Below are 15,107 nucleotides of genomic sequence, written 5' to 3' on the forward strand. Positions count from 1 at the left end.
AATTTTATTGGAACATATAGAACATGATGAATTTCTACAAATAGTAGAGTACTTGGGTGAATGAGTATCAGAATGTTCAAGGGAAAATCACTAGGAAATTGTGAAGAGTTTTGACGTTTATATTTTACTGTCGGTATTGTCTTTTTACAATTGTTTATGCACAGTCATTTGAATAATAAAATCGAGAAATGCAAGTTGTGAAACTTTGAGACAAAAATTTATCTCGGTAATCGTTCCTCTGATAATTTGGCCCAGTTATTTCGTGTAAGATAATTTTCATATTCTTATCATAAAAGATTACACAAACAATTGTTTGATTTCCAACATTTTTTTAACGTCTCCTCTATGTAGCGTAACATTTTGAAATACAATACAGCGTTCTCACCTCGCGACCTACAGATTCGTAAATTTTGCTCGTAACAAATTGACGAAAGAAAACAAAAAGCCGGCAATCCACTGAATACGCGATTGCCGTGTACCAAGTTGTCCGCGATCTCGCACCGTACGCTCGCTTCGTCTCTTCCACCCTGCGAATCATTTTCTAATTAACAAAGACCAAACTTCTGCCTACGATCCATCCACTATTCTTGCTCTCGCTAAAGTACCAAACAATTACTCGAATACCTCGGATTTTTCGAAGACGGAGGCTCGAACCGAGGCGAAGAAAAACAGAGAATGCCGAGCAGCTATCTCCCAGAACGCAAGTAAAACACAATTAACAACGGCGCATCGGCCTGCGTAATTAGCCCCGAAGACGGGGAACCAGCGGGTAGGTCGTGGCGTCGGTGGCAGCAGCCGGCGCGTCGTGGCGTAACACGCGCTGAATTTAACGAACCGTGGGTCGAGCAATAAAGTTTCGTCGGCCGGGAACGGAATAACAAGTTCATCGTCGCGGTCGGGGCCAGAAAATCCGCGCCGCGGATATTAGCCGCGAGGCCGACCGTGAGCTGGCGAAGAATATCGTTTCATTTCGCTAAAGTGGAGCGCCTAGCGTCCGTAAATCCTGGCCGGTCGCGTAACGATCGCCGGGAAACCGGTACTCGGAGAAAAACTGGCCGAGGCTGGAGGCGTAAGGAGCTCGAGCATCCAACATCACAGGGGAGACGTGCTCGAAAGATAATTAAAATGTCTTGGCTTGCCGCGGCAGGCACGAGTTATGGCACGAACTTGCCACAATGGCATAAGCGAACCATCCACCCCTTCTCAAGCTCATCGCTCGTTGCGACGCGAAACTTAACGAGCTGCGAACTCGTGAACCTGTTGTAGTCTTCGTGTCGTAGAAGTATCCGGTTATGTACTTAGCTTCGTGAGGATCGAAGGTGTTGCGGCGTCCACGCGGTTCATCCATTCAGCGGTTCAGTAAAATAAAAGACGCTTCTATATATTTATTAACCAGTGGGGTTGTGTCTCTTTGCTGGGCGAATCGCTCGTTCGAGAAATCAAACAGCTCTCGCTTCTTGGACGAATTTTTTATACCGTTGTTTTAAGCTGTCAAAATTTGTAAAGAGTTGAACGAAATGAAATTAAGAGACACGAGTTTTGTCGCATTTTAGCGTATACGTTTAGACGTATAGACGAAACAAATAATCGAAAATCGAACATATTTTTATTAAACGCGGATAAGTTTGGGAAGGAATGACAGCAAGCACGTGTTTGTAAGATTCGAGAGAATCGCAATTACAGGAAAAACGTAGCATAAAAACATGGCATAAAAATGTTGTAAATTCTGGTTAATCTCTTTATTGTACATAGGATAGATTATTTATATTCGAGTAAGTATATTAAATTTAGTATCGTTGAATGTATGGTACTTTCATATAATTACAAAAATGTGATACTGTGAAAATGGAACGTACGTTCTGGTGGAAAGACGTTTCATAAGGAAATCAGGATATTTGCTTAGATCTTTTAAAGTCATTATATTTGTCAATGTTTGTGTATTATAAATTAGACGAATTTCGAGATTGTTGTTTCCAGAGTGTAAATAGCTATACTCGGGACTCAATATTTTTCTACACAACCTTCTCTCAATTCTATAAATATTTCCTACAAATTCCACGACTCTCTGTATAGTACAGCAATAGATACAACAACATACTATCGGAGTGATCTAACTCGTGAAAAAGTTAAAATCCCTAACATTAATAATACGGACGAAAACAACGAATAAAAAGGTCGATAAAAGAGATTCAAGTGAAAAATATATAAAACTAAGCGAAAGATTTGATATCCAATAAACACGGAACAAATGGGACGTGCACGAGAGAAATTTATCACGAGCTTCTCGTTTTACGAGAAAAATTCGTCGAAAAGTATCAAGGATCGCTTGGAAACACGCTGATTACGACATGAAATAATTATTTCGAAGAGGGAGGATATCTCGCGTTTCTCTCGCGTTTACACCGAATCGGTGTCACGATAGTATCAAGCAGAGACGATGGATGGACGAGAAAGGAACGAGAGATAGAAAGGGATGAATTACGAATTCTGAAATTCAGCTCGCGGGAGATGCTGCAATTCTGGCAATGGGGCGAGTTAACGAACTGTAAATTCGCGAAGTTCGCGTATCCTTTTGAGAGGCGGCGATGAAAGTGCGCGCGAAGTAGCGCGGAACCAGCCAGCGGAACGTTGGCTGGCGAGCCGAGTACGATCGAGAGCATGAACCCGATGAATAGGAAATTGGTAATGAGCTTGAATTGACGTTTAAATATTTGAAGCGTTTCCGACCGTTTTCCCATCTATCGTTTTCGAGCCGAGATTTGATTTGTAGGCCAACGAAGTTTGTACTTATTAATTCCGAACGATTGTTGGGATTACGAAATGGCGAAGTTTTCTGCGAGCCCGTTAAACGCCAACCAAGCTCTGTTATATCGATTTAATAACGTGCTTAATCAAATTATTTCTGGCTAAAGTGACGAATTAATTGTTCGCGATGATATTTTCTTGATGGAGGAATGCAAGTGCTAAGAATCGTTCGGAATTATTTAACGTTTCGCAAGTCGCGACTCATTTGACGGATAAATGTGAAATTATTTTATAAAAGTTTCTGGTCAGATTTATATATCGTAGAGCTTACCGATGAAAAGTAGTTCATACATATGTATATATAATAATACTATAAATCTTTATATCAATGCTCATACTATGGACATATGATGATTCATCGAAGTATCTGAACGTTTACCATATAGGAGAATTTTATGAATATGTTCGAAATTTGACCAGTATTATGCTGAAATAGGGTTATCGCGATTATTTTTTTTTATAAAATATTAAGCTAGTGTAGTATCGTACACTAGGCGGGCCTGGGGGGGGGGGGGGTGTCAGGCGAATTATAAACAAGAGGTTGCGAAACACGTGCGTGGTGTGGCTAAGACAAGAGACACGAGGCTAAGACAAAAGACAAGGGGTTGCCAAAGGACATAAACGAATTAACATTCACTGTGAGTTGAGAAATCAGAGAGTGCGAATTGCGTTGTCGAGAGAGAGTTGAATCCGTGGTGACGAGAGTTGCAAATTAATTATCTAGTTGTCTTAACTATAATACGTTATTGCGATTAGTTCACGTTAAACAACCATCGTTCCCTGTTTAATCAACATCTGTTTAATCCATTTATTGTAAATAAACTACATGTAGTAAAGATCCTACACTAGTTTAAAAATGTATATTTTACTACAAATATACATGCACTTATTGTTAGTCAAATAATTAGTATACCACGAATAGTTGTGTTGAAGGTAATCTTGTTAAGCATGGAGGATTATTAATATAATAGATAATTGGTTGTTGGAATACTTCATATATCTTGTATATCATCTTGTAGTTTCAATGCAACTTTTTCCCTTTCCAACGTATATGTGTATATTGCAAGATTTTTATCACACGAAAGGATATATATTCATCTCGCTCAATTTTTTCGTAATTTTTACTTCTACAATGTATCCACATACATGTATACACCTAATACATAGGCGTGTATACACCTGTGGGCAAAGTTTATGCATTTTCCTAAGGTAAATAAGCTACTTTGCATCAATATTTGCATGAGATTGCTAGTTTGAATGAAGATTCTACTTAGATAAAATTCACTCGTAATTGTGTAAGTCATGTACCGTACTAGGTGGTCTTGAAACTTATCAACGTAGAATAATAAACATTAATAACGAAGTAGTAAAACGAGTATAAAATGGGAAGTACTCTGGTATGCAAGATGCAGTTGCAGTTATCTATGTGGAGCAGCTACGACTGCGGAACTTCCGTTTCCCAAGGAATTCTGTGGCAAACGAGAGCCCGCTTTTCCGCGGGATTGTTTAGATGTTGCGCGGAAAGTTTCTATGTAAATTCGAATTTGAATTTCCTAGGATATATTAATAAAGTTTATATTAAACGCTTCGAGGCAGCTAGTAACACCGCACTGAGAATTATCCATTAGATTGCTTGTGTCTGATATTTTTCTTGCAAGATGCTTGTTTATGCATAACCGCTTAATCAACAAGCAAACGTTACGCGTTGATAAATAATAATTACATTCTGTATTTATTATTAATACGATGAAATTGATTTTCACGAAACGGACAAATATGCAGTGAAATACTGACAAATGAAGCTGACGCAAGAGTCAGACAATTTATGAAATAAATTTTCAACTAAATTCCTAACGAAACAAAGCAGAAAAGTTTCTTTATCCCAGTTTTTTAAGATACAGATCAGGTAGAAAAAAAGATTCTTCTAAACTTATAGAGGAACTATCGTAATTAGATCAAGTAGCAACGTCTAAAACATATTTATAAAAACCAGTATTTTAATAAAATTTTAATGATACGTCGTTGATCAATTTTTAAACAGATAATTAATGTATTGTTTGTAGATTCTATAAAAATGTACTAAGCATATCGCTTATAGATATTAGGTTTTCCTTAATTCATAGATTTTGCTTTTGTGTATCGTTGCAACAATTGGCTCTCGCTAGTTTCCAAATATCAATATATATATATATTATATATATTCATATCATTAAATATCACGGGATGAGGTAGTGTTTGCCTTCGGTAAAATTATTCTCCGACTTTCTGATGCAATTTGAACCCTTAATTAACCGTTCTTAGGTAATTCTATTTATGTAATATCCATCACTTTCCTTTTGATTAAATTAATCAGCAGAGAGGATAATAATTCGAAGAAATTAAATTTGAAAGTTTAGAAAGCAAAGTTGAGAGGTTTATATTGAATTACGACTATTTTTAGAAAAGATCTGCCAACAAAGAAGGAAGAAAGGAAGAGTAATCAGTAAGTTTCGAACGGGAGCCGGAGGTAGCGAGTTTCAGACGCTCAATTTTAGACGTCTCAAATATTGATCGTAAACAAGTAATTTGTACAAGAAGGACGTTTCTCTTGAAATGAAACGAAAGGGTCTCGATTTTCATGTCGTTAGAGACGCAACTTGGGTATATTTACCGAGCGCCGTTTCTTATTCTTCTCGTCGTTTTCGAATAGATCTTTGACAGTGACGGATGCACTCTGAATATCAGGCATGTGTTCTTTCGTGAAAAATCCCAAGCAAAAAATGTCACCGCCTCCAGCGGGCAGACCGAAGAAAATAGAATAGAGAAAAGAACACAAGAATCATTTATTACGTTGATGCACTTCGTCGCAAATGTACTCTCAATTTGCGCCGTTTCTGTACCTGTTCCACTTTCTTCAAACTTGTTTAACTTCGTTTTTGCCTCTTTTAATTTTTTGCCATTATTAGTTTTGCGACGAAGAATTACTTTTTCATGGAGATACACCGTTTGCCTTTATTCGTCGTATATTTGTACCGTGCTAATTCTAAAAAAAGGTTTCTGCAATTACCATCATGAACATTTATAGTCGTTCCTTATTTCTTGGTCCGAAATCGTATTACTAATTAACGTTTGGTACTTCATTAAGTTGGTATAGAAATGAAATGAAACTTTTCGTCGTTAATAATTTTTTAACGAAATTAACTTTGGTTAATGTTTCGATCGATGAAATACAGTCGAGGACAAAAATAAGAATACAGATAATGGAAATAGAACCGTCGATGAAGTTTCATTAAATACGTCTTGTTTACGCAGGAATGCAAATATTAATTCCAATTATTCATTAAATAATCTATCTAAATAATCGACAATAAATAAAGCTCGATGTATCGCAAAAAATGTACACTAGTTCGATTGAATGTCCTATTAATAAACAATAGTTAATTAAACGTTAGACTACCTACATCCACCTGTTCTCTTATCTTTGTTTTCCACTGTATTATTTATAGAACTTTTTTTATGGAGCAATTTCCCAATCGCGTTTTTTTTAAGAACGCGGTAGTAATTTTCTGATCGCGTTATACGAGCACCGCGTTCTACAAGCATCTATTATACTTTTAATCATCCATTGAATTGTAAAAGAAAGATCTGGTTAGGTCATTAAGCGGTATTTGCAAAGATCGATTCTGCAGCAGTAGGAGATTAGAGACCGTTCATGGCTGGAAGTTGGCCGAACGACATTGTCGAGTTACCGGTTCATGCAGAATTTCCACAACAGACCGGGTTAACGAGCTGTGAACTCGTGAACACACCTTAGAAGTGTTACGAGGCGGTGCTAGAAACGCGGGAGGAAGTGAACCCCCGTGGTAAATTGCGCGTGTATAATGATAATGGCGAGAGACAAGGAATCCATCTGCGGTGACGCGTCTCTTCTGCGAGTGTCAGCCCGTTAATAGGCGATTCGTGATTGCGAATTGGGAGCACGGGTCTCGAGCGTGTTCCGGAAACCTCGCGCGATGAAAGTCGTCACTTGCTGCAGCGCGTCTGACAACGACGTTCCTTTAACGCCAAGTCTGACGATCGGTGATTCTTCGACAGTGATAAAGTATTTCAGACAATTTTTTAAGATGGATACATCATGGTATCTCACGCTTCTAATGGAATCATTCTTCTCTTCTGGTCTTAATGGAATCTTCTGTAATTGAAAATTCTTCATCTCAACTTACCAACGCGATTATCTCTACAGCAATAAATGAAATTATGTACTTGATAGATTTGTTAAGGCAAGTTCACTTAATCCTTCAACGCTCGGAATCTTGAATAAAATTGTCTGAAATTTGTGAAACTGAACTATCGTACGTTTCGTTCATTTAGCATTCATTAACGTCCTAATTAATTTCACTGATGCCGCAAATTGCGTTAGTAGGAAGATAATTGATTCAGGACGACGAACATTGTGATTCGTAACGTTTTTCTTCCGAGAGAATGCTTTTGTCGAGTTTTCAAATTCGTCAACATTTTTGCATGTAGTAGGACTAGCAATAAGAGAGAGAGAGAGAGATATCTGTGAAATTGTTCTGAATGATCGACTTAAAAGATATTTTAATTCGAATTATATAAAGCTTATTGTACGAAAGACAACGAAAATTGGGAAGCATTATTTTTCATACGATTTTAAAGTCCTTTGGTTAAAGCACAATTATATTTATAAGTATAATAAACTGCCTGCTGGAGTTCATATACTCCAATTACGTATAATTGTTCAACAAAATTATTATTTGAGAAACATTAATTTCAGATGAAAATTACTTCGTACGTAATAATAAATAGGAATGTTATATGCATAATAAAACGAGATATATATATATTGTACGGTATACGTAATTATTCGAACAAATTGAAAAATCGATAACTGTTACTCTATTAATTTAATATTATCATAGATACAATTAAAATCAATTTGCAATAACCACATCACGAAACTTGTATTAACCATATCATGAAACAATTGGTCTTGTTACTCTGTAATAAAATTGGTGACATATATGCTATGATATATATGACTGCTATTCAAATAATTCCAAACGCTAATATATGTTATATTACTATACTATACATTACGATTGTAATTTTACACAATTACATATTGTATTTTTTTTTAAATTTAAATTAACGATATGTACAAAAATTTGTTCTTCTTGTTTCAGGTAAGACATTCATACAAAGGTAGACTAAATTCCAAGCATAATTACTACAATTTGAATGTGGTAAGTCATTTTAATATTCAATTAAGTTCTCAACACTGTTACTGAGTTCAGTATGACTTTACTAGTCGTAACAAAAAAAAAACAAAAAAAAAAAAAATTGACATTCTAAATACATTTTAAACTTAATTGGCTTCTTTCTCGATAAACATCTACTTTCTAATACTTATTTCAATCGATCGTATTCGAATCCATTTCCTAAAGCTTCATTCTTTTGATAATTAATCAATTTTCGTAAGATTCCTTTCAAAATTTTCCATTGAAATTTTTATTTAACTTCTATGTATATACGTATGAATGTAGTACAAATTTTACTGTATTAATATTCATCGAAATTGTTCAAACTCTTTAAATTCTGCGCTCTTACAAATACCAAAAGTGTCACGTAAAAGACCTATTAAAGAGAAATTCTCTTTGTAGTTCGTGTTATTTACAAAAACATTACAATTAGCAAAAGCCATTACACCAAACTTCTAACAATAGCCACACTTTATGTCAGTAAACTCTCATAAATTCTCACGTAATTACTTTCCTTTAGTTCTAAGAAGCAGACGCGTTATAAAACGAAAGCAAGAAAAAAAAAAAGAAAGAAAGAAAGAAACATGTTGGATGATTTATATCGACTGATTTATATCGTTATATCGAATTACCAACACAATTGTCGCTAGGGCAATAAATAAAACTATCATTTGAAGAATTTCATTAAAAACGTGATATATACATATACTGTTTGAAGTAAACAGAACACAGGTTTTATTTAGTTGCACTCGTTTGACGGTTTATGGGGATCGAATGTGACGAGAGACGTTTTACTGTACGGAACATCCGGTATTTTAAATTCGCTAAATTGATGATGTCGTGAAAGTTTTAATTATAGTCCACCGATTGCATTATTCCTATCGGGACAGATTTACGTAAAGTACATGATTAAAACTGGGTGCTTAGCCTACGAAATTTTCTCTGTTAACGAGTTAAATGTTCGGAAAATGCGGCCCGACAAAATCATTTGGTTAATTATTACTCTCTACACTTCGATTTCTTCTATTTGCTTCTTTACTTTGCTTTTGTTCGCCGATAGTCCATAGTATTTTTCAAATCATTCAAATTCTGTACGTTAATTCTTTGATCGATTTGTAGTAACGATATATGAATATTACCAAACTATACAAACGAATGACGAAATAATACTCAGAAGCAACACTTTTTACAAAATCATTAGGACATAAATCTGTACTACATATTGAAAAACTTCGCAATCATTTATTTTAGTATCTACTGTATATAATTATTTATCACATATATTTGCCGTTTAAATATCAATAGCTATATTAACATGGAAAATCTTTCTACCTGTTTAGAATACCTTCACCAAACTATCTTATAATTCAAAAGAGTTTGTCGAGCAACAAAATAGTTATATCCGGTATGACAATTACAAACGCTGATTTGATTGATACATTCACTTTTGGACAATTGTTTAAGCGGCTCATGATATATCATTACACACAACCGTGATGATTATGAAGAACCAAAATGACGTTGGCCTGACGTGACTATAGGTTGGTAATTAAAATATGCCAAAAATAAACAAGTATACTTCTGCACACTATGTACTATAAATTTCCTATAAATGTATACACATCATAGTTCTACGTGCTATGAAACATTTTGTAAGGAACATACTCCTAAACACCACTGTAACTCGATGGAATCGATCGCATCGACAATTTACGATATCCGCGTCTCAAGGATTTATTAACAATCGTCGATACTTGTGTCACTAATCGTATTAATACTTGAGGAACGTCCACTCTCTAACAAATACGTCGTGCACGGCGGTTAGCTCAGATAAACGTGTCACTGTCCAGCCAAATACAGTGGGATCTGTTTTTTAAAAGAGAGGTTACCTTCGGAGGCTAGTCCAGGCCAGAATTGCGCGCGATCCGTTTCGATCGGCAGGTGCATCCTGGCTGATTTATCGCTCGCCTTATCGGCCTCCGGCTACGGGCCTTCGATACCAGTGATCGTTTCCTATATTTTACAGCGGCCGTGATTTATCGTCCGTTTCGCGAGTTCCCTGCTGCAATTATCAGTAACTCGGTCCCGCCGGGCCAGAGATTAGAAGCCGATCTCGTTGACCGGCCCGCGCGCTATTTTATCAGCTCCGACCGACGATTTAGCCTGCTTTGTTTATTGCACGTCCCGCAGGAACTCCATCCACGGCAACTTGGTCGCTCGATGAAACGAGTAAGTCTCGTTCACTTTGAACTGGTATTCGGGGCATACCATCTGCGTGTTTCTTCTGTATACACGGACTTAAGGATCTGGGCTATGCAAACAGAGGAAGTTTCGAAGATGTACGGCTCATTGATTTGAATAAAATTTCCTCACGATAATGTTAGTAAGAAGTTTGGCGATTGAGTTTTGATATGTTGGTAAATATGTTGGTAGAATGGTCTCGGATGAGATGCGTTGCTTGGTAGAGTTGAAATTGTTTAAATTCTTGATTCGGAGACGATTGAGTTTCCAATTCGACTACGATACTCGAATTTTTAGCATTTTAACAGAGACAGGACCTATAATGTTTTAAGGTGTTTAGCTTAAATCGAAACGACAGATTACGCGTATTAACAACAAGTGTGTGTAGAATGTAATACATCGTGTTTTTATATTAAGTTGGAAATCGTGATTATTTCTGAAGTCTAGTAGATTTGCATTGTTCAGTTAGTTTTTATGTTATACAAAGGCATAATACTTCTTTTCTCTGTAGAAAAACTCTCCTTATTACTGGCTTAAACCAATACACTTTCTTCTGTTTAAAGCAATACTTTGTTTTGTGCCAGGTTTTGAAAAACCTTGTTTCATAACATTTTTTTGGAGTTATGAAATAGGTGCTACGTTTACGTCCTGAGAGATAAAATTTATACTACAAGCGAACTTTGTTGTTTGTTTTATTGTGTTCCATTTATTGAATTCTGTTCGTTTTACGATATCAAATGCAGTAGAAATATTTTGTGTCTTTTTTTTTATCTTTATTTTTCTGTTCACCTTTTCCAGATATTTGTTATTCCTCTATCCTTTGAATGTTATTCGCAAGCCTCTTTTAAAACATTGCAATGAAATTTTACCATTAAAGCTATCATTATCAGCAAAAATTATTTGTAGGTATTGCATAGCGAAACGAAACCTAGTAAAATTACATGCCAAGTTCTAACTAACCGTTTTGCATTTCAAATTTCTGGTCAACGTCTGTAAACTACAGTTAACATGTTAACTAAGTTGCACACTGTAATTACCAATTGTACGCAACCGTTACTTCGCTGAAAGGCTACTGTAATCATCATTCGTCTCTACGAAAAGAAAATCTAGTATAATGGCTTTTAATAATAAGAGGATTAATTAGATCTTCTAAAAAATTCGTAGCAATGAGTTAATTATAAAAAGAAACCTTCTGCAACTGAATGTGAATTTCCAAACGTCGACTAATAAGGTTTAATTAATTTTACTAGGTCAACCTATAAGTAACGCCATACATTTGATAAATACATTAGATGAAAGTAAAGAAAAACTGAAAGGGACGAATTGTAAGGATGAACCTTTTGCGAAAATATGTAAATTTCAAAAGATAAAAAGGATACCACGTGTACTTTAATCAATCTTATTAGGTCAACTCATAAATAACATGATTTTTCCGATAAATATATTAAGTGAAAATTGATCGTTACCTATCGGTGATTAATCGTGATCCCTTTTCCATCATCTTCATAATTGTTTACCATCCTTCCATTAAATCTGCTACTCCTCTTTTACAAAACTCTTCTCTTAACAACTTTTTATCAAGTCAACCCGTAAACAATGCGATTTTTCCGCTAAATATATTAGCTGGAAATAAACAATCGATAAGAGATACACAGTTTTCCTAATCTCCAATAAACTTTCTATATCCCTTTTATAAACCTTTTAACGTGACAACCGTCGTTGCTGTAAATTTCCAGATAGTCGGCGTTACTTACAGAAGAATCTAACGTAACCAAAAAAATAATAAATAACAATCGAACAAATTTTTGAGGAATTTTATTTTCATGAATTGTTCGACCAATAGATGCGAAGTAATACCGATTTTACAGACTATAATGTGCCACGTAATTTCGTTCTAATTATGTTACCTATAATCGAATAATTTCTGAACTGCGGGATAATACGAATTTATGACACTGCTAAACTTGCTCGCCGCGTACAATAATGTAGCCAATATCGCTAATAAGCGTAACATCGGCCCGTACTTTTACATCTGATCCACGTTCGCTTCACCACGTCATCGTATAATCTTCTTGGATTATGCGGTGGCACGTTACGCTTTATATTTTACCCGTAATATTACAAACGGTATAACAACAACGGCAATTAACAGTCGGCTGTAATTAACCCAACAACTAAAATATAACGTGTGTTTAGCCCTAATTAAAATTTACGTTTATAATCCGACTGTATTAATAAACGAATTGACGTTAGTGCTATTGGCGTTCAAATTATGCTTGCTGTTTTGTCCCAGATCGTCCATACTCCTTGAACCTCCCTCCGGGGTATTATACGTTACAGTGTATTTGTATATTAATATGTAGCATTTTTAGAACATAATATTTAGTGGTTAGCAGGGTAAAATAAAAATTGCGAGAATATTTTTGTACGAAACACGAAGTGACCAAAGAATACGCGATATCGTAACTTTGATTAAATATTGCTTTATACAAAACTATATTGCTCGTACTCTTTGAATTTTTCCCTGGGGTACTATGCATTTCAATATATTCATTTGTTAATGCATAATACCTTTTCATAGCGCGATATTTGGCGTTAAATGGTATGAATGTAAAATTTGCAGCTAGATAATTCTCCCACGTTAAAACTGAAATGGCCAAGGAATACGCAATCCCAACCTAACCCCAATCTATTTTCACAAATCGCTAATTAATTAAATAATGAATGTATTTATTTCTCGATCATCTACTACTAATCTCGAATATTAATGCGTTAATGCGGTAACGCGAATATAAAAAGAAATGTTCTCTCGCAGAGTAACAAAATCCTATTCTGAAAGCATTAATTTAGTATTAAATATTGTTATACGTATCGTTATATATATAAACACGCTATTAATTTATACAAATACAGATTCAATTTTTTTGAAAATTGAGTCTATCGAAGAAAAATTTCATTATGCATTCTCGTCTTATTTCCAACGAGGGGGTCACTTTCATTTATAACAGCCTCTAATTAGTAAAGTATTCGCTGTAGAAAATCTGAAAAAATTAACTCAGCCTGCCGCACAATCGAAATTTCAACATCTTTCAAAACAGCATCTTTTCTAGTTCTCCCTTTTCTATTGAACGAGCGTTCGTGCAACAGAATGTTGTTAAATGTTTGGAACGCTTATTACACGTGCATTAAGCGGTTGTCGGCTGAGAGAGGTCGGTTAATTAAGACGATCACTCGAGACGCAACTCGTACGTACAAAAGTACGTTGCTTCCATTTCTAGCCAGCAGGTTGGCGGGGCCTTTCCGGGGCGCATCCTTCCGCAAAATTCGCAAATTCCGTGCCGCTAAACGCAGCTGTTGCAGCTATAACTGCAACGCCGTCTACATCATGTGTGCTATTTGTTTAAACGCCCGCGTTCATTCGGTATACAAATATACTTAACTGCGTGGCATTATCTGAAGTAAATGCGGTGTATAATCAAACGACGAAATTGTCTTGCTATTTGCCACTTCGGCGAATCGAATCGCGCCATATGCAATAAACTGCGTCTCCCGGAAGCGAGCTTTTGCGATGTTCCTACCGAGAATGGTTGGTTAAGGAAGAAACCGTGAAATTTTATTATCGTGAATTTCCAAATTGCGTTCAACTGCTTTAAACTTATGCTGTCCGTTTTATTCTAAACTTTCTGGTCGATAATTATTTTTTACAATCGAAAGGAAAAAGTAGAAACAGAGAATGAAATGAAATATTAATTTTCGTTTCAGTTTCGTTCTGATACTTGATTATGCTATAAATTTCGTGTTATACATAAACCGAAAATGTTCGCGCAGATGGAGATTTATATAAATATAATTGAAGAAACGCAACATATACACGCGTTTGTCTCATCCCTCAGATATTATAGGAAATACTTTGTCCTTTTAATTCTGTGTATTCTTTGCAGTCTACTTATGAACAGTATAGTTACATTCATTGAACTTCGTTTTATAGCAGCAGACTAGAATATCGAAAATGTACTTCCACTCAGTTTCGATACAATATTATATTTTGCAACGTTTCCATGTAAATATTGAACGTGGTGATGAATACTTGTTGATAGAATTTACAACGGTGGGAGATATAAACGATAGCATGCGAAGGCAATTAGAATTCCATCAATCATACATGTCGTAAACGAGGCAATCATACATGAGTTTATAAATCATGAAGAAATAAATATGTTATAAAATGAAAGTTAATAAATACACGAATTTTTGGGAGAATAAGAAAATGCGTCTACTATCATTGGTTCACGGTATAATAACAATTTTGCAAGAAAATCTACTTATCTCTGCAACGTGTTAATGTATCTTTCACAAAAGATAACGAAATAAATACTTAGAAAAACCGTGACATTTATCTGCTCACATTATGAATTCACGTAACAAAGTATCTGCGTGTTTGTAAACGACCGCGTGTATATAGATCAATTTTTTCTTTCAATGAGAAGCGCGTAACAATTACGTAGTAGAAAAGCATACTTGGAATTAAGATGTTCGCGTTCGCCACTTTTCTGCCAACCTTTTTGCCAAAGTTATCGCGCAATTCTCGACCAAGCGCAATTGGAAAAAGCAACGAACGCAAGATGAAAGGTGCACATAGGAATCTTTCCGTCGGACTAGCTGAGTATGTAAGGAATGGAAAGAACGCAGCAAAGAACAGTCAAAGGTATTACTTGCGAGAAAAAGAGAGCTTCCCTCCGGCTTGGTTGAATTCAGGTTATTCCTTTTAACTGTTACATTTAATAAGCGAATTGCGAATAACTG

The 15,107-nt window shown here is 35.6% G+C and overlaps 1 protein-coding gene across 1 annotated transcript in view; it reads left to right on the forward strand.

Moving 5' to 3' along the window:
• The window catches only part of LOC117153898 (mind bomb 1), a 345,338-nt gene extending 337,248 nt beyond the window's left edge, over positions 1-8,090 (forward strand). The window contains exon 10 of the mRNA XM_076617153.1: positions 7,989-8,090. Coding sequence (XP_076473268.1) covers positions 7,989-7,992 — 4 coding nt within the window. The 3' untranslated portion in view covers positions 7,993-8,090. The remainder of the gene's footprint in view (positions 1-7,988) is intronic.
• The last annotated feature ends 7,017 nt before the right edge of the window (positions 8,091-15,107 follow it).

This window comes from Bombus vancouverensis, chromosome 3 (assembly GCF_051014615.1).
Source record: "Bombus vancouverensis nearcticus chromosome 3, iyBomVanc1_principal, whole genome shotgun sequence".
NCBI lineage: Eukaryota > Metazoa > Arthropoda > Insecta > Hymenoptera > Apidae > Bombus > Bombus vancouverensis.